The sequence below is a fragment of the Mesoplodon bidens genome, assembly GCF_964165515.1.
Source record: "Mesoplodon bidens genome assembly, chromosome: 2".
Classification (NCBI taxonomy): domain Eukaryota; kingdom Metazoa; phylum Chordata; class Mammalia; order Artiodactyla; family Ziphiidae; genus Mesoplodon; species Mesoplodon bidens.
The window spans coordinates 46,606,796-46,627,828 of NC_138177.1; the positions used below are offsets into that span (position 1 = coordinate 46,606,796).

At 40.8% G+C, this 21,033-nt stretch overlaps 1 protein-coding gene and 1 pseudogene across 4 annotated transcripts in view; both read right to left on the reverse strand.

The window, feature by feature from the left end:
- Window positions 1-13,637, reverse strand: part of FLVCR1 (FLVCR choline and heme transporter 1) — a 37,594-nt gene extending 23,957 nt beyond the window's left edge. The window contains exons 1-4 of one of the 3 annotated variants that reach the window (XM_081224285.1): window positions 12,864-13,637; window positions 7,297-7,441; window positions 6,649-6,765; window positions 1,229-1,369 (exon numbers count right to left, since the gene is read on the reverse strand). In XM_081224285.1, the coding sequence (XP_081080411.1) occupies window positions 1,229-1,369; window positions 6,649-6,765; window positions 7,297-7,441; window positions 12,864-13,601 (1,141 nt within the window). In that variant the 5' untranslated portion in view covers window positions 13,602-13,637. The remainder of the gene's footprint in view (window positions 1-1,228; window positions 1,370-6,648; window positions 6,766-7,296; window positions 7,442-12,863) is intronic. The other 2 variants (XM_081224286.1, XM_081224287.1) reach the window with 2 other exon arrangements.
- A 5,088-nt stretch (window positions 13,638-18,725) lies between these two features.
- Window positions 18,726-19,131, reverse strand: LOC308612188 (small ribosomal subunit protein uS8-like; annotated as a pseudogene). Its single transcript has one exon. The product of its transcript is annotated as a small ribosomal subunit protein uS8-like (transcript).
- Between the last annotated feature and the right edge of the window lie 1,902 nt (window positions 19,132-21,033).

Consider the following 21,033-nt stretch of genomic DNA (forward strand, 5'->3'; position numbering starts at 1 on the left):
AAAAGCTGCTCAACTTCACTAATTATTAGAGAAATGCAAATCAAAACTACAATAAGGTATTTCCTCATACTGGTTAGAATGGGCATCATCAGAAAATCTACAAACAACAAATGCTGGAGAGGGTGTGGAGAAAAGGGAACCCTCTTGCATTGCTGGTGGGAATGTAAATTGATACAGCCACTATGAAGAACAGTATGGAGGTTCCTTAAAAAACTAAAAATAGAATTACCATATGATCCAGCAATTCCACTACTGGGCATATACCCAGAGAAAACCATAATTCAAAAAGACACATGCACCCCAATGTTCATTGCAGCACTATTTACAATAGCCAGGTCATGGAAGCAACCTAAATGCCCATGGACAGATGAATGGATAAAGAAGATGTAGTACATATATACAATGGAATGTTACTCAGCCATTAAAAGGAACGAAATTGGGTCATTTGTAGAGACATGGATGGATCTAGAGACTGTCATACAGAGTGAAGTAAGTCAGAAAGAGAAAAACAAATATCGTATATTAACGCATATATGTGGAACCTAGAAAAATGGTACAGATAAACCAGTTTCAGGGCAGAAACAGAGACACAGATGTAGAGAACAAACGTATGGACACCAAAGGGGGAAAGTGGCGGGGGAGGATGGTGCTGTGATGAATTGAGAGATTGGGACTGACATATATACAGTAATATGTATAAAATGGATGACTAATAAGAACCTGCTGTATAAAAAATTTTTTTAATTAAATAAATTTTTTTTTAAAAAGAGTGCTTCTGGGCTTCCCTGGTGGCGCAGTGGTTGAGAGTTCGCCTGCCGATGCAGGGGACACGGGTTCGTGCCCTGGTCCAGGAAGATCCCACATGCCGCAGAGCGGTGGGACCGTGAGCCATGGCCGCTGGGCCTGCACGTCCGGAGCCTGTGCTCCGCAACGGGAGAGACCACAACAGTGAGAGGCCCGCGTACCGCCAAAAAAAAAAAAAAAAAAAAAAGAGTGCTTCTCTCTTTAATATCCACAAATTTTTTTTGTTCTAAAAACGTGTAAGGAAATCCATTCTGAAGTTTTTGCTTTTGATTAAAAATTTAGGTTTATGACTACACTATTATTATAGAGTTAATAAACCTATCTCATTATCTCATTAATTAAAGCTCAAACCACTAGATTATAAGAAAATAATCTGTAATGCTCAAAGGTTTACACAGACATCAATGAAAATAAAACCACTTACCATAAGTGATCAATAGAAGGACAAAAGGAATATTTTTAAATAGGTTCCTTATTGATTTCACATAGGAATACTCTCCAGGGGGACTGTCTTGGAGAACTGCTTGAGCCTGGCTTGGTGGATACTGAGGTTTTTCTTTGAATGCTGGAAACATACATGAAAAGATAATTCAATATATGAGTCTTCTTTAGTGAGCAGACTAAATTCAGTTTAAGTTTAAAGAGGTAGTAAACATCTTTTATAGTAAGGCTTTTCATTTTCACTAATTTCTAAGTGAAGAATAGTTTGATATTATCATCTCAACCCTCTGAAATGGACTAGAACTCAGAGATTTGGCCAATTCACAGAACTGAACTGTAAACCCATCAATACTATGTCACAACTTTGCCCAGTGATTATTCCATTTTTAGTTAAGCAAGATTAATTTTTATTATATTAAGTATTCAAGAATTCTATTTTTAAATTTGGTTCAATCTGTAATTAGAGGTAATATCAGGTATGAGCAAGCCAGTATCTTATTGAACTTTTAGAGGATTGTCTTGAGTTAGTACCTATTTTCTTCTGAAATTTGATATAAAGTTTATCATCTGATGCAATTACCCCTCTAGAACTGAAAAGGTCCATGTGGATTCATGGGCGCAGAGCTAGGTCCTGCCTGCTGACTCACTTCAGCTGCACATGGAAAATCTATGGGTAGAGCTGGGAGACATAAAAGTGTGATACATAGTTTCTGATACTGTAAGTTCTAGCACTGCCCATTACTATGTAGTTAGAGAAAGATCGCACAGCCTTCTCAGCCAGACACTTAGAGACTGCCCTTTTGCTGGGCAGGGAAGGATCTACTAATTTCCTACAACAGATGGCTAGGCAGAGATTTCTGTAGGGTATGGCTAGCCAGGAGTCAAGACTTTTTGATAGAAGAGCTGACCTGCTAAGAGTGGTACATCAGAAATTAAAATCTAGTTTTAGTATTGACTCAAAATTTTAAACGAAAATACATACAGGAAAAATGCTGTATTTCACTGAATCTAAAATGGTCTGATGCTGGCACTTAATGATTTTGGCAGGCATCAACAGAAGGTTTTCACATAACCATGTCTCAATTGACACCAATGTTACATGCCATTTATAGTTTTTTATTGTGATAAGAACATCTAAGTTGAAATCCACCCTCTTAACAAACTTTTAAGTGTACAATAAGTATTGTTAACTATAGGCATAATGTTATACAGCATATCTCTAGAACTTATTCATCTTAGACGCCATTGATTGATTACTAAAGGCACCTCAGTTTCAGAGACACCATGAAAAAAATGTACACTTTAGAATCAATAAAGTAGGGTAAATTCAAAAGCCAAAAAGAAGGTAAATGGATTCAGAAGAAAGTAATATTTTCTAAAATATTAGAATTTCCTCCTTCTTTCTCCCTCTCTCCCTCTTTTTAAATAGTGGCTATTTCTTTCTTCCAACAAAGAAACCTGCTTTGTAGTTTGAAAGTGGTCTACATCTGATGGACCTGACTGTCAACTGTAATCATGTAGAAATATTTTAAAAATACAGATTTTGGGATTCTAGAGAAGGCTCAGTGAATCAGAACCTCCAGAATAGAACCTTAGAACTGTATTACACAAAACTCAACACTCAGCCAGGTTTGAAAATCACTGCAAAAAAAAGAAATCATCCTTAAAACTTGCACACAATATTGTAATTCTCTAATTCTCCTGTTTGCTGCTAAAAATTAAAACATTACAGCTCTTTACTCACCAAAACATGGATTAATTACGATATAAATAAAACAACAAACTAGACTTCTATTTTTATAGGTCTTACAACTAATTGAAGAGGAGACATAACTCATAAATATTTACTTTTTAATATCCTTACACTGGAGGACTGGTAGACATAAAATGTTTTAAGTGGTTGCAATCCCTCCCCTTCCTTTCACCCTATCTGCTCCTTGCACTGTTGAGGACGCCTGTTGTCCTCTCCTGAAAGTCTCTTTGCATCCTAGTTAAGATAGGAGATATCTCTTTTTATTAATATTGGTAAAACAGAACTCACATGGTTGTAAAACAAAGTTTCAGAATGTAGAAACTATGCTTACAACGTAGTCATGGGTATTGAATGAGTCCTAAGTCTCTTACTTAGATTTTTATTTACTATAGTAAAATAAGTCTAAATGGCTCAGATCTGAACTCAAATGCAAAATAAAAACAAGTTCTGGTAGTCTTTAATTCCATTAGACTTGTTTTCTGAATACAACTGTTATGTCTTAGTTTCAGAAAGTCAACTGCTCTCTTGGACAAAATCAAGACTTTATCTACCAGCTACACAATATAGTAAAGTCAGGCTTAAGTCTATGAAGAAAAAAAAAAAAGAGGAACAAAAAGACCATTGGTCTATGACCCTGTTTACGCCTCACTGCTCCTTTCAAAGGATGAAATATGGCTTTTTCTTTCTCCTTTGAAACTGAAAAATAGACTTCTAACTTCTTCTCTTCTCCCCACCAAAAATTTGTGCATATAAAATAATTAACTAATAAAATAATTAATTAATAAAACAGTTATTCTCCACCCTTAGCAACAGGCATGGAAAGTAGCCAAAGGATTTTGGGCACCACATTCAAACTTTTTCTCCCATGATGAATAAATAACAAATCTATTGTGTTTAGGACCACTTCTATTTTTTGAAATCAGGTAATAATATTATCTTTTGATTTCATTATTTGTGCCTTTGTGATTCAAGCGGACATTACACATATTAATTTATTATAAGACAAACACAGGTTTGAATCCTGGCTCTGACTCATCTCACTATATGATTCGAAGAAATCAATTCCTGCTTCTCAGCTATTGCTTTCTCATTCATAAAATGGAGATAATAACAATAAGCTGGTATGAGGACTATATGATATGTGTAAAAGAATTTTGTAATTATTGAGTACTACACAAAATACATTGTTTTTTTGAGGAATATTTATTTTTAAAAATCAGAGACTTTTCAGGGAATTCCCTGGCAGTCCAGTGGTTAGGACTTGTCTTCCACCGCAGGGGATACAGGTTGGATCCCTGGTCAGGGAATTAAGATCCCACATGCTGCACAGTGCAGCCAAAAATAAAATAAAATCAGAGACTTTTCTCAGGGCTTGAAAATTCTTATACACTAAGTAAAACGTACTTCTATTAACAATTTGTAATAGGAGCCAACATATAAATATCCTGAACATAAGAATCAAAAGTAAAATTATGCATGCATGTTTTATACTCATGTATTTAAATACCTTAATATTAAATATTTTGACTGCCATTACTTTCGGTTTCTGTCATCCACTCATTTTAGTGAATCAGGACGATAAGGATTTTAACTGACATACTTAAGTGATATAGTTTACTGCTCTGCATAAGAAGAACAGCTTTCAAATACAACAGCATTACCACTTATACAAGAGGAATTGAAACAAAAAATCAGACTAAGTAAAAATTAAAATGATATATTTGTATATGTAACATTTTATTAATGGAGTTAGATTGCCTAGGCTCAAATTTCATCTTTAGCATTTATATACTAACTGTGACCATGGGTAAGTTAAATTTACTTAAATTCTGTGCCCAGTTTCCTCATTTATAAAATGGGAATGATAATAATAGTACCGAAAACCAGAATTTATGCAAAGATACATAGCAATCAAAGGAAAGAGAATTTTATTTTAATAAACCCTATTGCTAATGGAAGATCCATTTATGCAAAATGTATATAAACTATATCTCATACTTCATCTAGCAAATCAAATACGGCTACCAGAAAAGTAGATATAGGAATTTGTTTTTCAAAACTATAGATTTCTTTTAAAACCTTGTTAAACTGCCAAAATAGTACAAGGGATAATTTATCTTTTTCAGTAGTCAGCACACAGCAAATATGCCACTCCCTAACAGAAACATAAAAACCAATCATAGGTAGATTGGACATGTCAGAATACTTTAAATGCTACCAAGAGAATATTTTGTTCATTATCTTAAGGGAAATTAAAAATATGTGGGCTGGGGCTTCCCTGGTGGCACAGTGGTTGAGAGTCCGCCTGCCGATGCAGGGGACACAGGTTCGTGCCCTGGTCCAGGAAGATCCCACATGCCGCGGAGCGGCAGGGCCTGTGAGCCATGGCCGCTGAGCCTGTGCATCCGGCGCCTGTGGTCCACAGCGGGAGAGGCCACAACAGTGAGAAGCCCGCGTACCACAAAAAAATAAAAAATAAAAAATGTGGGCTGAGTTTCCTATCCCTGGGTCCAGCAGTTCATCTCTAAAGGCATCCCTGGGCTTCCCTGGTGGTGCAATGGTTAAGAATCCGCCTGCCAATGCAGGGGACACGGGTTCGAGCCCTGGTCTGGGAAGATCCCACATGCCACCGAGCAACTAAGCCTGTGCGCCACAACTACTGAGCCTGTGCTCTAGAGCCCGCGAGACACAACTACTGAGCCCACGTGCCACAACTACTGAAGCCTGCGCACCTAGAGCCTGTGCTCCGCAACAAGAGAAGCCACCGCAATGAGAAGCCTGAGCACCGCAATGAAGAGCAGCCCCCGCTCACCACAAATAGAGAAAGCCCATGTGCAGCAACGAAGACACAAATCAGCCAAAAATAAAATAAATTAATTAAATAAATAAAATTAAAAAAAATAAAGGCATCTCTATCAAAACACTCCATAGTCTTTAACATACATTTTCTTTGAAAACTGAGGATTTTATATCTGGTGATCATAAAAAACAACTTGCATTTTTCATTACTGTTATAACCATGGTAAAAATTAACATATAAAATTAAAAACTCCAGCTATAATGAAATTTAATTATAAATTTTAATGATTAAAAGATGGCCTTTCAACTTTAAAGTTCCTTTCTTCTTCAAATCAATTTAAGATATACTGAGTGCCCAAAAGGCAATATTATAGTTATGTTAGCAGCTCTATTACTTAAATAAGCCTCACCTATTCTTTTCTCTGAAATCAAAATTGTTTCCCATTAAAAATAAACTTTAAGGGCTTCCCTGGTGGCACAGTGGTTGAGGGTCCACCTGCCAGTGCAGGGGACGTGGGTTTGGGCCCTGGTCCGGGAGTGTCCCGCGTGCCGCGGAGCGACAAAGCCTGTGCGCCACAACTGCTGGGCCTGTGCTCTGGAGCCCACAAGTCACAACTACTGAGCCCACCTGCCACAACTGCTGAGGCCCGCGCGCCTAGAGCCCGTGCTCCACAACAAGAGAGGCCACCCAATGAGAAGCCCATGCACTGCAACGAGGAGTGGCCCGGCTCGCCACAACTGGAGAAAGCCCACGCACAGCGCGCAGCAACAGAGACCCAACGCAGCCAAAAATAAATAAATTTATAAACAAACAAACAAGCAAAAACTTTAAAAAGCAGACCTTCCCAAACCTTCTTCCAAATTGATGATGGCTGCTTGCAGCTGATTTTGACTGACTGCTTCAAGAGACAGGCCCGGACGAGAGGACTCGGGGACGAGTGGCGGCAGCAGTGCTTTGCTGGAGTGGCCTAACAAGCAGATAGTTGCCACAGTTTGAAATTCTGCTGAACAGCTTGCTACTGCCCAGGATCATTCACTGGTCAACATTTTCAGATCCAGTTACCTGTTAAATTGGGGATCCTTGGAAGGATTTATCGTTTAAAGGAAGGTTGTAGCCTATTCGCATCATTTCAAAGCACGACAAGAACTTGTTCCTGGCAAGGTTAGCGTAAGATGCAGACACATAGACGGATATGCAAAGGGGAGGCAGGTAATATGTTTGAAACCAACAGTTATCAGGAAAGAAAAGTTAGTAGGGAGATAAATGAGATGAATTAGTCTTCAAACCCTTTACAATATTAAAACGGATGTAGCGGACCATAACATACCCCTAGGCATATAGCATTCATTACCTAAACAAGAAAGTGAACAGCAAGAATGAAACAAGCAAATAGCACTTGAGATATTACCAGTACAAATTTTCAGGGTTGGTTATTTTTATTTTCATATGTGTGTCATGCACTTATCTATTTAAGCTTCAGGGAAAGTAATTCACTTACCAATTATTGTTAAAATAAATAAAAATGTGGCGACAGCTGAAGTTCCATAAAACATGGTACTGATATTACAAGCCAGCAGTTGTGTGTTATTCTGTGTGTTCGGCACTAACACTGGTGGCAGCAAAAAGCCAACTGCAGTTCCAAGCTGTAAAATGAACAGTCCTGTTAATTCTTTCTTCTTATTATAAGAGAAAAAAAAGTAATTAATCAACATAAAGACAACCACTATTGCAAGGTCCTTTCGTAAGCTCTGAAGCACCATGTTCTAATGTCTTTTTACCATACTGTTAAAGGAAAATTGCTGTCAAATGTCTTCCCTATTCAATAAATATTTACTAAGCTCCAACCATCCAAATGATGCTGCTATAAAGTTGTGTAAGACACACTCCTTAACCTTTGGCTACTTACAATAAAAAGGAGAATAAAAATACACACATACATGCAAAAAAATGCTGAGAAAAGACAACCTACAGAATGGGAGAAAATATCTGCAAATCTTATATTTGATAAGGATCTACCATCCAGAATATATAGAGAACTCTTACAACTCGACAACAAAAAGACAAACATCCTAATTCAAAAATGGGCAAAAGACCTGAATAGACATTGCTCCAAAGAAGATGTACAAATGTCCAACAAGTACATGAAAAAATGCTCAATATCATTAGTTATTGGGAAAATGCAAATCAAAACCATACCCACTAGAATGGCAATAATTTTTAAAAAAACAGAAAATAACAAATGTTGTCATGATGTGGAGAAACTGGAACACTTGTATACTGCTAATAAGATTGTAAAACAGTGCAGTGACCATGGAAAACAATTTGGCAGTTCCTTAAAAAGTTAAACATAGAGTGACTGTATGACCTAGCAATTCCTCTCTTGGGTATATACCCCCAAACTGAAAACAGGTATTGAATATTGTACATGAATATCCATAGCAGCCCTATTTGCAATAGCCAAAAGGTGGAAACAAGCAAATTGTCTATCAATGAATGAATGGATAAACAAAATGTGGTATATCCATTCAATGAAATATTATTTAGAAAGAATGAAATACTGATAGATGCTGTAACATGGATGACCTTTGAAAACTTGTTAAATGAAAGAAGCCAGACACAAAAGGTCACATACTGTATGATTCTATTTATATGAAATATCTAGGGGCTTCCCTGGTGGTGCAGTGGTTGGGAGTCCGCCTGCCAATGCAGGGGACACGGGTTCGAGCCCTGGTCTGGGAGGATCCCACATGCCGCGGAGCAAGTAAGCCCGTGAGCCACAAGTACTAAGCCTGCTCGTTTGGAGCCTGTGCTCCGCAACGGGAGAGGCCACGACAGTGAGGGGCCCCCGCACTGCGATGAAGAGTGGCCCCCGCTCGCCGCAACTGGATAAAGCCCTCGCACAGAAACGAAGACCCAACACAGCCAAAAATAAATAAATAAATAAATAAATTTTTAAAAAAAGGAGCAATACTCTTTAAAAAAAAAGAAGAAAGAAATATCTAGACTAGGGAAATCCACAGCGAAAAAACAAATTAGTGGTTGCTGGGGCTAGAGAGGGGGGAATGAGGAGTGACTGCTTAGTGGGAACTGGGTCTTCTTTGAGGGTAGATGAAAATGTTTTGGAACCAGATATAGGTGATGGTTGCACAACATCGTGAAGGTACTAAATGCCACTGAGCTGTACATTTTAAAATGATTAATTTTTTATGTGAATTTCACCTCAGGAAAAAAAAAATTAGGCCGACTATGATAATCACAAGAGAAATAAAATCAAAGTATTAAAGGAGGCTCAGCGGAGGGAGACTTCAGATTCTTTGGGGGATGGAGGTGAGACAGAAGGGCCCAAGATAGGTTTCAAAAAGGAGGCTGAGGCAGAGATAGTAACATTTACCAAATATTTCATTTGCTCCCTATAAAAAGCTGGACAGAGACAGTTAAACAGGTAATTATGAGTGTAGTAAGAGCAGTACTGTGATGAGAGGTAGAGGGCGCCATGACTGGGAAGATCATGTAATTGATTATTCAAGCAAGAACACTAGTCAGAGTGAAAGGGACCCCATGAGCAGTTGTACTGGAGAACAGATGTACACCTGGACTGTTCTAGGCCAGTTGGAACATATGGTCACCTTAGCTAAGAGAGTATTTTAGAGGAGCACCTTGTATAGACTTGGGGTTCAGGAAAAATTTCTGAAGGAACAAAGATCTGAATAAGAAATTAGAGTTAGCCAAGTGAAATAGAAATGTTCCCAGTCAAGTAAGTCAGAAAGAGAAAGACCAATATCGTATATTAACGCATATATGTGGAACCTAGAAAAATGGTACAGATGAACCGGTTTGCAGGGCAGAAACTGAGACACAGATGTAGAGAACAAACGTATGGACACCAAGGGGGGAAAGCGGGGGTGGGGGTGGTGGGATGAATTGGGCAATTGGGATTGACATGTATACACTGATGTGTATAAAATTGATGACTAATAAGAACCTGCTGTATAAAAAATAAATAAAATAAAATTCAAAAAAAAATTGTTCCCAATCAAGGGGACATCATGTACAAAGGAAGGAGAGAGCATGACCTTGTGAGAAACTGTAAGTAGTGCACAAGTCCCCTCAGAGCAGAGAAAGAGTCTGTATACGAGGAATGGAGCCTGTGCAGAGAGGTGATGCTGAGGAATTGGCAGGAGGCAGAACTGGAAGGTCTCACTTGACACTTAAGAGAGTTTGAATTTTTTCCTAAGGGCAATGGAAGACACTGCAGGGGGCAAGGGAGTGTCCAGGACAGATATGCACATTAGAAAGACCACAATGGACGAATGTGGAGAACAGAGGGGAGAGAGCAAGAGCTGCAGATAGGAAAATCAGTTAGCAAGCTCTAGGTGAGAGCTACGGGTGGCCAAGGCTAAGATGGTGGCAGTAGAAATGAAGAGTAATGAGCTGGGAGACAAGGTAAATTTTGATTGGTGGGGTCATATGGGATAGTCAAGTGGAAATATCCAGCTGACCAGTATCTAAATAAGTCTGAAGCTCATTAATTTATTGAATAAATCTTTATGGAGAATCTACAACGTGCCAGGCACTGTAATGAATGCTGTACATTCAGATGATGTGCCTATTTCATGAAACTTACAACCTAATGGTAGGGATCGGAGAAGAGTAATAATTAACAATTAATATATAAACATATCAGACAGTGATAAGCACTACATAGAGGACTAAAGTACAATGATGTAATAAGACAGTGACTGGGCAACTCTAAATGGGATCCTCAAGAAATGCCACTGAATGATATTTAAAATGAATTTAAACTGAGAGCTGAATGATAATAAGGATATAACAATGTGATCCTAGGAGGAAGAACATTCCAGACAGAGAGAATGTTTTTGCAAAGGCCCTTATGAAAAATTCAAGCTTAGTGTTGTTTAAAGAACCAAAAACATATTAGTAAGGTTTTGTAATCCAGAGTAAGGAATTTAGATTTTATTTTAATTACTATGGGAAATCATTGGAGAGTTCAAAGCAGAGCTATGACATGATCTGATCTATGTTTTAAAAGATTCTCTCAGGAATTCCCTGGCAGTCCAGTGGTTAGGACTTGGTGCTTTCACTGCTGGGGCCTGGGTTCAATCCCTGGCTGGGGAACTAAGATCCTGCAAGCCGTGCGGCATGGCTAAAAAATTTAAAAAAAAAATTTTTTTAGAAGGTTCTCTCAGGTTAGAGACTTGGCACAGTAGATGGGTAGTTAAAAGATAGGATTTAGGAATCAGACAGACCTGAGTGTGAATTCTGCTGCTAATTAGCTGTGTGACTTTTGGAAAATAATTTTATCCCTTCAAGTCTCAGCTTCTGTATATATAAAATGAGGAGACTAATAGTTCCTACCTTACATAATTAAATTAAATGAAACAATGTGTGTAAAGTACTTAGCATGGTTCCAGGTTTAGTGAATGCTCAATAATGTTGAATATTACTATGAATGATCACTCCATAATCTAGGCTAAAGATGCATACTTGGGGGTTGTGAGCAAGTGCAGAGCTACTAGAGCCAAGGAAGGATTCGAACACTTAGGGAGAATGTAGGAGGAAGGCCCAGAGGTGTGCTAAGTGTTAGAGGGAAATCTGCCTATGAGAAAACATTTCCATTTATTATCCATGAAATAGATAATCCATAGATATGGATTGATAATATTTCCATCATGCTCAACGAAGTATTAATCTTGCATGTAATTTTGTAAATGAAAAAATATTTTAAGGAAACAGTTCCTAACCAAACATGCAGAAGCAACCAACTAAAATATCAGTCACAAATTATTTTGGATATACAACTATATTTCAAGCTATCCCTTCTTCTGTACTTTTAAGGGAAATAAATATAAAGCAATAAGCCCACATGTAGAGTTAGTCTTTACATGGAATTTAAATAGATCTTACTGTGATCTTGAAACAAGTGTTAGACCAGAAGTAAAAGAGTAACATTCTTTTGTTACATAGCTACATGATATATGTATAGAGAGAGGTAACATTTTTGTCATACAGGTCTTTTTTTTTTTAAGCAATTTCTTTTAAAAGTCTTTATTGAATTTGTTACAATATTGCTTCTGTTTTATGTTTTGGTTTTTTTGGCCCCAAGGCATGTAGGATCTTAGCTCCCTGACCAGGGATCCAGCCCGCACCCCCTGCATTGGAAGGGGAAGTCTTAACCATGGGACCGGCAGGAAAGTCCCTTGTTATACAGGTTTTTAACTTGATTCTCCTCAAGCTGAATGAACACTCAATATAATTTACATAAAGTATCATAGGACTCCATATGCAAAATTTAAATTACAGTAAAAGGACCATTCTGCAATTAAAACACACACACACACACACACACAAATTCTACCTAATAATGCTACTGGAATGCTAATGAATTTGAACCTATGGTGTTGGCAAGTCTAGGAAACAGTTTAATGGAGACTTGGCAAAATAAGCCGCGCTTCTGCAATAGATTCTATGATCTATGATTTGTCTTGCATTTTCTTACCGTTAAAATTTGGTAATAGGACTCAGTAATGCTGTGAGGTCTTTATCACTAGATTTATTTAGCGATCATTTACAAATGTCTGTTATGTACCAGGCACTCTGCTGACTGCTAATATATAAAATTAAACAGAAGCTGTTTACATGGACCACTCAAATTAAGAACAAACTTCCCAGAACCCAGCACCTTCCTTTTGCAAAGAATACACTGATGACAAAAATAATACCTACTTTAGACTCATTCATTATTGCACTGACAAGTTTTCTATGATGTTAGGCCTAGATATGGGCTTGTACAGTTAATTACTTTACAGGTAATTCTCAAAGATGACCAGGTAGTCATTTTAAACTGGTTTTGAAAGGTCTGTCTTCACAAATAAATCAAAACCCCTCTTTAATCCAAGACTGCTTCCTATTTTATGACTGCTCATCTCCTCTCCTTCATTTATAGAAGGCCTCCTAAGGGTCCATCCATATACCTAGCTCACATGGCCTATGACGTTTTATCTGGTCCTTCAGGATCCGATTTTCATCTATTACCCTAGTCCTTACCTGATTACCTAGCACGGCGGTGGCGCAAGCTGTGGACACCTCCTTGGGCCCAAACCACACTGAAGCGATGTGGGAGGGCAAGCCGAGGATGAACACCTGGGCCACAGAGCACAGGCACTGGCCCAACATGGTGACCCAGAAGAGATGCTGCTGCACGCTGCCGCACTTGATCCAGGCGCCCAAGCAGTTGAGGCCGGAGCCCAGCAGGGCGGTGAGCCGCAGGCCTCTGGTATCCAGCAGCCAGGTGGCCGGGAAGATGAGGGGCACGTAGGCCAGCATGTACACCATGGACAGCCAGTCAATGTGCAGCGAGGAAACGTTGTAGAAACCCTCGAAAACGTTGCTGATGATGCTGTACTGGATCCACTGAAAAGCGTTCACCAGCGAGTACAGGCTGAAGATCAGTAGCACCAAAAAGCGCCGCGCGGAGAGCGCAGTCCGGGGCACCAGGGTGCCCTCGACCGCCGGCGTCTCCTCGCCGGGGTCCTTGGGCAGCAGCCGGGCCTGGGTCTCCTCCTCCGGGGCCAGCGGAGTTTTCGGCCTGTCCAGAGCTCCCGAGGCGGCCTTGGGGCTGTCCCGAGAGACCCCATTCAGGGCCAGGCAGCCGGCTTTGGGCCCGTTCTGCGTCTCCGCGCTCACCTTTCCAGCAGGCGAGTCCCCCGGGACCGGGAGGTATCCGTTGGCGGGCGGGTGCCCGTTCGCCACCGTTGTCCCCTCCTCATCGTCGGGCAGTGCCATGTCCCTGGGCTCCCCGGAGCCGCCTGGCGCCCCCGCCCTCCTCCCAGCCCTGCACCCCCAGCCCAAGACCCGAGGCCCTCCCTGCACCCCAACCCTTACCCCGAGGCCCACTGCTCCTGCTACCCTCTCCCCGGCCGAGTGAGCCTCGGTCTGAGCCCGGAGCCGCAGCCCGCGATGCCTGAGTCCGCAGGCGAAGTCCTCGTCCCAGTGCGCGGCCCGGCGGGCGGTCACTCAGGGACATGCCGGGCCGGAAGACAGAGGCGTCACTGCGCGGTGAAGGCCCGCTGGCCAATCAGCGGCACCCTTGCCCGCCGGAGCCAATCGGGGAGATTCCGGGGGGGCGGGGCGGGAGTGAGTGGGCGGGGCGGGAGTGAGTAGAGGAGGAAGGCCACGCTGGAGGTCTGCGCTAGGTGGTCTCCTTCTGGATGGATGCCGTGGCCAGAAGTCCTCCGACCTGGGCGTGGGCGGGCGGGAGGCGACCTTTGGATTGAGCAACTCGGGACTGGGAACGAGGGGCTAGGAGAAACACGGGGGAGAGAAAGAGGCAGACATGAGTCTCTCCACCTAGAGGGGCTCCTCTAGGGACAGGTCTAACACTGGCAGAGGACGAACTTGGCCTCTCGGCTCAATGCAGCTGTCAACATCGGACGCTGCCTTTAGAGCAGACAGGCGCACGTTTCATAAATTCGTGCTGTCTCGGCAGAGGGAGAGCACCAGAAAGCATTTGGATCCAAATAAAGAGATTTCTTCAGAAATCTGCCTTTGTGAAGTTGGAATCTCTGGGATGCGCTGTGCCTGAGCAGGCCCTGTTGCTCAACATTCTCCCTTGCACCAACACTTGCAGTTAGTATTTACTGGACACACATTCAGTGGCTTCCAAGCACCAAACTTGCTTTGAAAGGTATGTGCCCCACACTGTCATGGACTCTGGGGAATAAAAAATAAAAATGAGACATATTGCCTGCTCTCCAGAGCACACGTAGCCTTGTAAGTGTTCCTGGACTACAGGAAAAGTCAGTCCTGCTACTTCTTGGGAAACTAAATTTGAAAGAAAGAAAGAAAAAGACTCCAAGTATTCATTATTAAAGTGGAATTGAAACTAGGGGTATCTCACAATGGATTTAATTTTAAAAGGTAGGGCTTCCCTGGTGGCACAGTGGTTAAGAATCCGCCTGCCAATGCAGGGAACACAGGTTCGAGCCCTGGTCCAGGAAAATCCCACATGCCATGGAGCAAGTAAGCCTGTGAGCCACAAGTACTGAGCCTGCGCTCTGGAGGCAGGGCCCCGCAGCTACTGAAGCCCATGCGCCTAGAGCCAGTATGCCACAGGAAGAGAAGCCACTGTAATGAGATGCCCGTGCACCTCGACGAAGAGTAGCGTCCTCTCTCCACAACTAGAGAAAGCCTGAGCGCAGCAATGAAGACCCAATGCAGCCAAAAATAAATAAATAAATTTATTTTTTTTAAAGTGTTGCTACCTAGAACCCTAAAACCCAGTACACTTTCTTTTTATTGCCTCTTAACATCATTATTTGGTAGCATATAAAAATATATCAGATACGTCTCAGTGCAGGTGAGATACTACATAATCCTAAACCTGAAGGAATATGTGCATTTTATGTCTTCCTTGGTCATCCTGTATAAATTGCACATTCCACTCCTAATCCCCTTCATTTTTCTTCTTAATGCTTAGCACTCTCTAAAAAGTCTTTTTTTTGTTGGTGGTGGTGGTTATTTCCTCCTTCCCCACTAAAACGTCAGTTCTGTGAGGGCAGGGCTGAAAGTTTTTCTGCTTTGCTGCTGTTGCTGTATACTGAGAACTTAGCAGTAGGTGTTCAATAAATATTTACTGAATGACTGCAACTAACAAGCATTGGATATTTTAAATAATTACTTATTTTTAAAGTGAATCCATTTCTTTTTTAAAAAAATTGTAAATTTCCTCTGCAAATATGATTTTCTAAACACTGATTTAGATATTATTTTAGATGACTGAGTGATGTCCTCTGAATGAACAAACAAATAACTAAATGTGGAATCCAAAGGACTTCATTCTTAGTTAAGAAGTCTATTATATGGATTTCTGAAAAATGAACTAATTGCATTGCTTAATATTCAGTACAACTCACTATTCATTATTCTGAGGCTTTTTTTTTTTTAATATCTTCATGAACCATGAAACCTTCTACATAGCTCACACACACACAACAAAAACCTGTTCAGAAAGGGAATCAGGGACTTCCCTGATGGCGCAGTGGTTAAGAATCTACCTGCCAGTGCAGGGGACACAGGTTCAAGTCCTGGTCCGGGAAGATCCCACATGCCACGGGGCAACTAAGCCCGTGCACCACAACTACTGAGCCCGCACGCCACAACTACTGAAGCCTGTGCGTGTAGAGCCCGTGCTCCACAACAAGAGAAGCCACTGCAATGAGAAGCCCGTGCACCTCGATGAAGAGTAACCCTCACTCGCCGCAGCTAGAGAAAGCCCGAGCACAACAACGAAGACCTAACACAGCCAAAAATAAATAATAAATAAATAAATAAATAAGTAATCCAATGGATAGAATTTTATTTTATTTTTGAATCTTTTTTTTTTTTGAAGCATTATTGACCTACAACACATGTTACTTCCAGGTGCACAACATAGTGATTTGATATTTCTACACATCTCAAAATGATCATCACCAATGAGTAGAATTTTAAACTGACCTTTCTTTACTTGCCCCAGTAGTACCTCCAATCCACATGTTCACAGTAAACATTCAGGTATCTGCAAACTTCTCACCCCCTTCCTGAAACCAAAAAGTGGCAAATTATATTAGGCTTCATTTCCCCATTATCTAGTGAAGATTGGAGATTGTCTTCTGCCAGACTGGAAAGATAACTTTCCTTTCTGCACAGAGGCAGCTTCTTGAATGTACTCCTGCAGGGAGGCCATTCTTTCTGATTCTTTAGGCTCCATCTGTGTAGAGATAATTTGTCTTCTCTATGTCCTTAGCAAGAATGATTGGGGTTGGGAGTTGGGAGTCCTCTGAGTGTCCCGTATACCAGTTAGCATCTAACTTCCCTCCATGGTGGACTTCCCTGGCGGTCCAGTGGTTAAGACTCTGGGCTTCCACTGCAGGGGGCACAGGTTCGATCCCTGGTGGGTGAACTAAGATCCCTGCATGCTGCTCAACGCCACCAAAAAAAAAAAAAAATTTCCCTCCACGCTTTTACCAGCTGGTGCCTATCTTATTCTTTTCCACCTTGTCATTTGTCTTCCCTGCACTTAACAAAGTTCTGTATCTGACACCGTCATCATCTACATGGAACAACAACCAAGAGGATCTAGAATAGTGGAGAAGAGTATCAGATCTAGAGCCAGGCTACCTGGAGTTGAATTCCAACTTCAGTACTCACTAGCTGTGAGAACTTGGGCAATTTACTTAGCTGTTCTGTAATAGTGCATGCCTCGTTAGATTGTTGTTGTGAGGATTAAGTGAGTAAATAACACCTCGCACATGGTTTAGGCATTCTTTTTTTTTTTTTTTTTGCGGTACGCGGGCTTCTTACTGTTGTGGCCTCTCCCGTTGCGGACCACAGGCTCCGGATGCGCAGGCTCAGCGGCCATGGCTCACGGGCCTAGCCGCTTCGCGGCATGTGGGATCTTCCCAGACCGGGGCACGAACCCGTGTCCCCTGCATCGGCAGGCGGACTCTCAACCACTGCGCCACCAGGGAAGCTCGGTTTAGGCATTCTTAGTTACAGTTATTGAGATAGTCTACTATAGTGGTTAAGGATCCAGGCTCCAGAGCCAAATGACCTGGATTCAAATCCTAGCTCTTTGACTTACTAGTTGCATGACTTTGGACTAGTTACTCTGTGCCTCAGTTTCAACAGGGAAAATGAGGACAATATTCTTCATGAGATGGTAGTAAGAAATAAATGGCTAATAAATATAAAGTACTTAAATGGTTCTTTGATCTCTGATGTATAGTAATAGTAAAGTATTATCTATAGCCATTATTATCAACTCATATCTCCTCAAAGTCATATCCCATTCTTGTGTTATCTTAGATTTGATCCCATCTTGTCTATTTAAACCTGCTTGGATTGTCCTGGAGCTACTCCAAGCTCTTTTAGATGGAATTTATGGTGGTAAAGTCCCTCCCTGGAAGATGCTCTGAGGATGTCCCTAAAGGGCAGTACACAATGGCATATACTAATTACCCTTAACCTCACAAGAGGGAGATTTCTTATCATTGGAAGTGGCCAACAGTTGAATGGACCACCACGTGACATATCTAGACAAGAGTTAGATGAAATCTGTGTTGGACTAGGTATGTTGTGGATAAGATTCCCAAACTCCATGGAAAAGTGAGCTATGTTAGATCTAAGATTTCTTCTGACTTTAAGTTTCTATGATTTATGAAAAGTAAGATATTTCCAATGAAAGGATTTGACAAAATTTGTATGCCTCTTTCAACAAAGTTCCATAAAGTAACAAATGGAGTACAGAAAGGGGAAAATTCAGCAGTATCTCTTTGTATTATCATTCGAATCTCTTAACCTTGCCTCCTCTCTTGAGGCTTCAGTGGTAGATACTTACGTACCAGTTTAGGCATGAATCATACTTTATATCACGGATCTATAACATAACACGAACCTTAAGCTCTGCCAGAGAGGACAGTACTGAGAACGTCACTTGGCTGGGAGTCAAGGTGAGTTTGAGCTACATTATGGATGTGAAATGCCAAGTCAGACCAATTTGAATGAGTAATAGTTCAGTGATATGAGATCTGAATGACACCCAGGAGCCAAGGTCCAAGATACTATTAAGAGTGACGTGGTTATTCCTGAGCAAAGGTTTCCTGAAGTCTAAGAGGGTAAGATACAAACAAGAACAAGGTCCCTAGATGGAAAATCCATCATGGAGAGGGGTAAATTTTAGCAACATTGTTTGCAGTTGGCACCACTATTACCATGTCTGTTCACCTGAGTGGCCAAGGCAATGCTGTTCTACGCTGTGGAAAGGTTGAGTTGGGAATAGAGGCATGGAGGAAGCTGGAAATCAGAATCCTCCCATGGTGTACTTTTCCCCCCATTGAAGTGATTTATCTGTATCTATATGTTACATTCCTAGAAAAAGAATCCTAAGGATTTTCCCTTATGTGTGTTTTTGTCTTGCTTCCTCTTGGTCCATGATGCCAGTTAAGTTCATCAGCACAATGAAACCAAACTGACAGGATAGGAGCAGATTATTCTGCCATTTTTCTAGATCTTTGAGCTACACACCTAATCTAGGGCTGATCACTCCACACTTTAACTGCCCGGGAGGTTCACAATTCTCCCAGCTCTGTGATCATCAATGACTTCGAATTTACCAATGTCACCATGCTTCAACATCAGTTAGAAACCAGGCAATGACTTTGAAGCAATGCCTAGTAAGGATTTGACATTTGGGCCTCTTTTTGGCATTGTTGATGCTCCTGAGAGCATCAGCCAGGACATTCATGCCTACCATTGTAGTGGCATGGAAAGATGGTGGAAACCATGTGTACATTTTTGTGCAGGTGTGCTAGGGATTTAATTCTGAAGTGGGAAGAGCGTTCCACCCTAAAACATCTCCACAGATTTACTAAATTAGATCCTGCCTCTCCTAATCTGGCTTAAAATTTGCCTATTGAGTGATTTAAGTATAACCAATGTCAAATCACACTAAATTATCCATACTACATCTTGCTCCTCTTCCCTTTACCTGAATGAATTTATCAGATTTGGCATGTTGGTTTTAAAGATGGTGAGATTCATAACAACACACTTAAAGAAGAGATTTCCATTCACACATTTACCCCTGATGGCTCCCCTACCCCCAGCCATAGTCATTTGAGCTTATTTTGTTTGTTTTTTAATGTTAAGGGAGCATTTTGTGCTCAGGAAAACAAAACAAAACATGGTTACTTGTGTTTAAATCAATACAAAATTTATTAAAGTTGCTAATTTCAAATTTCAGTCTCAGCTTCAGTGACATCATGTAGGTAGCATGAAATTGACCATAATGGGAATATGTACACAGTGAAACTGGCAAATGCTACATCTACCAATGCACCACTGCTAAAAATCTAACAAAACAAATCATCCAAAGTATTTTAAACACTACTTACAAACTTAATACGTCCAAAATTTTTGATTAAAACAAATTTTCTTAAACAGTGAAATACTGTTTGCAAAGAAACTCTTTTACAGCTGTGAGATAATAGAAATATATATATATATCGGTCTCTGTCACCGCCCCTCACCCCATTCCTGGCACAGATCTCCTAAAACCCTTGTAATTTCCTAATTGATAAGAGCACTAGGAGCATCTTTTGTTTTAATATTTGGTCTTTCTAGTTCCTAACACAGAGTTGATAAATCCCTTGGAATTTCCTGGGTGATAGCAGTGTCATTAGTCACTTTTAATGAGGTGACTCTTGGTGGGCTGCTGGATGGGGGCTGGCCACCAGAAAGACCAAGCCATGATTAGAAGCTTGGACTTTTCAGCCTCACTTCCCATTCTCCAGAGAGGAGAGAGGGGCTGGAAATGAAATTAATGATCAATCATGCCTACATGATGAAGCGTCCATAAAAATCCCAAAAGTACTGGGTTAGGAGAGTTTCTCTAACACCTGGTGAACACCTGCAGGTATGGAAGAGTGGTGCTCCTGGAGAAAACATGGAAGCTCCACATCCTTTCCCACATACCTTGCCCTCTGCATCTCTTCCATCTTGATGTTCATCTGTATCCTTTATCTTATCCTTTTATAATAAACGAGTAAACAGTAAGTAAACTGCTTTCCTCAGTTCTGTGAGCTGCTCCAGCAAATTAATCAAAACCAAGGATGGGGTCATGGGAACCTTGATTTATAGTCAATCAATTGGTCAGAAGCACAAGAGACAACCTGGACTTGCAATTGTCATCTGAAGTGGGGAGAGGAGCAGTTTTGTGGGACTGAGATCTTCACCTGTGGGATCTGATGCTATCTCCAGGTAGATAGTGTCAAAATTGAGTTGAATTGTTGGACACTCAGAGGGTGTCACAGAATTGCTTGACATAGAAAAAAATCCCACGTCTGGTGACGGAAGTGTTGTCAGTGTGATAGTAGTGTCAGAGTAAAGAAGAAACACATGGGAGGAAGAGTTTTCCCTATACAGAGCTTTCCAATAAAAATACTACAAGTGGGGGACTTTGCTGGCAGTCCAGTGGTTAAGACTCCATGTTTCCACTGCAGGGGGCACAGGTTTGATTCCTGGTCAGGGAACTAAGATCCCGCATGCTGTGCGGATCAGCCAAAAATAAATACATAAACAAACAAAAGGACAAAATAAAAAACTACAAGTGGAATAGCAATTAAACATAAATTAAAATCACAAGTCTAGTAAGTCAGATTCTCTAATATATCAGGGT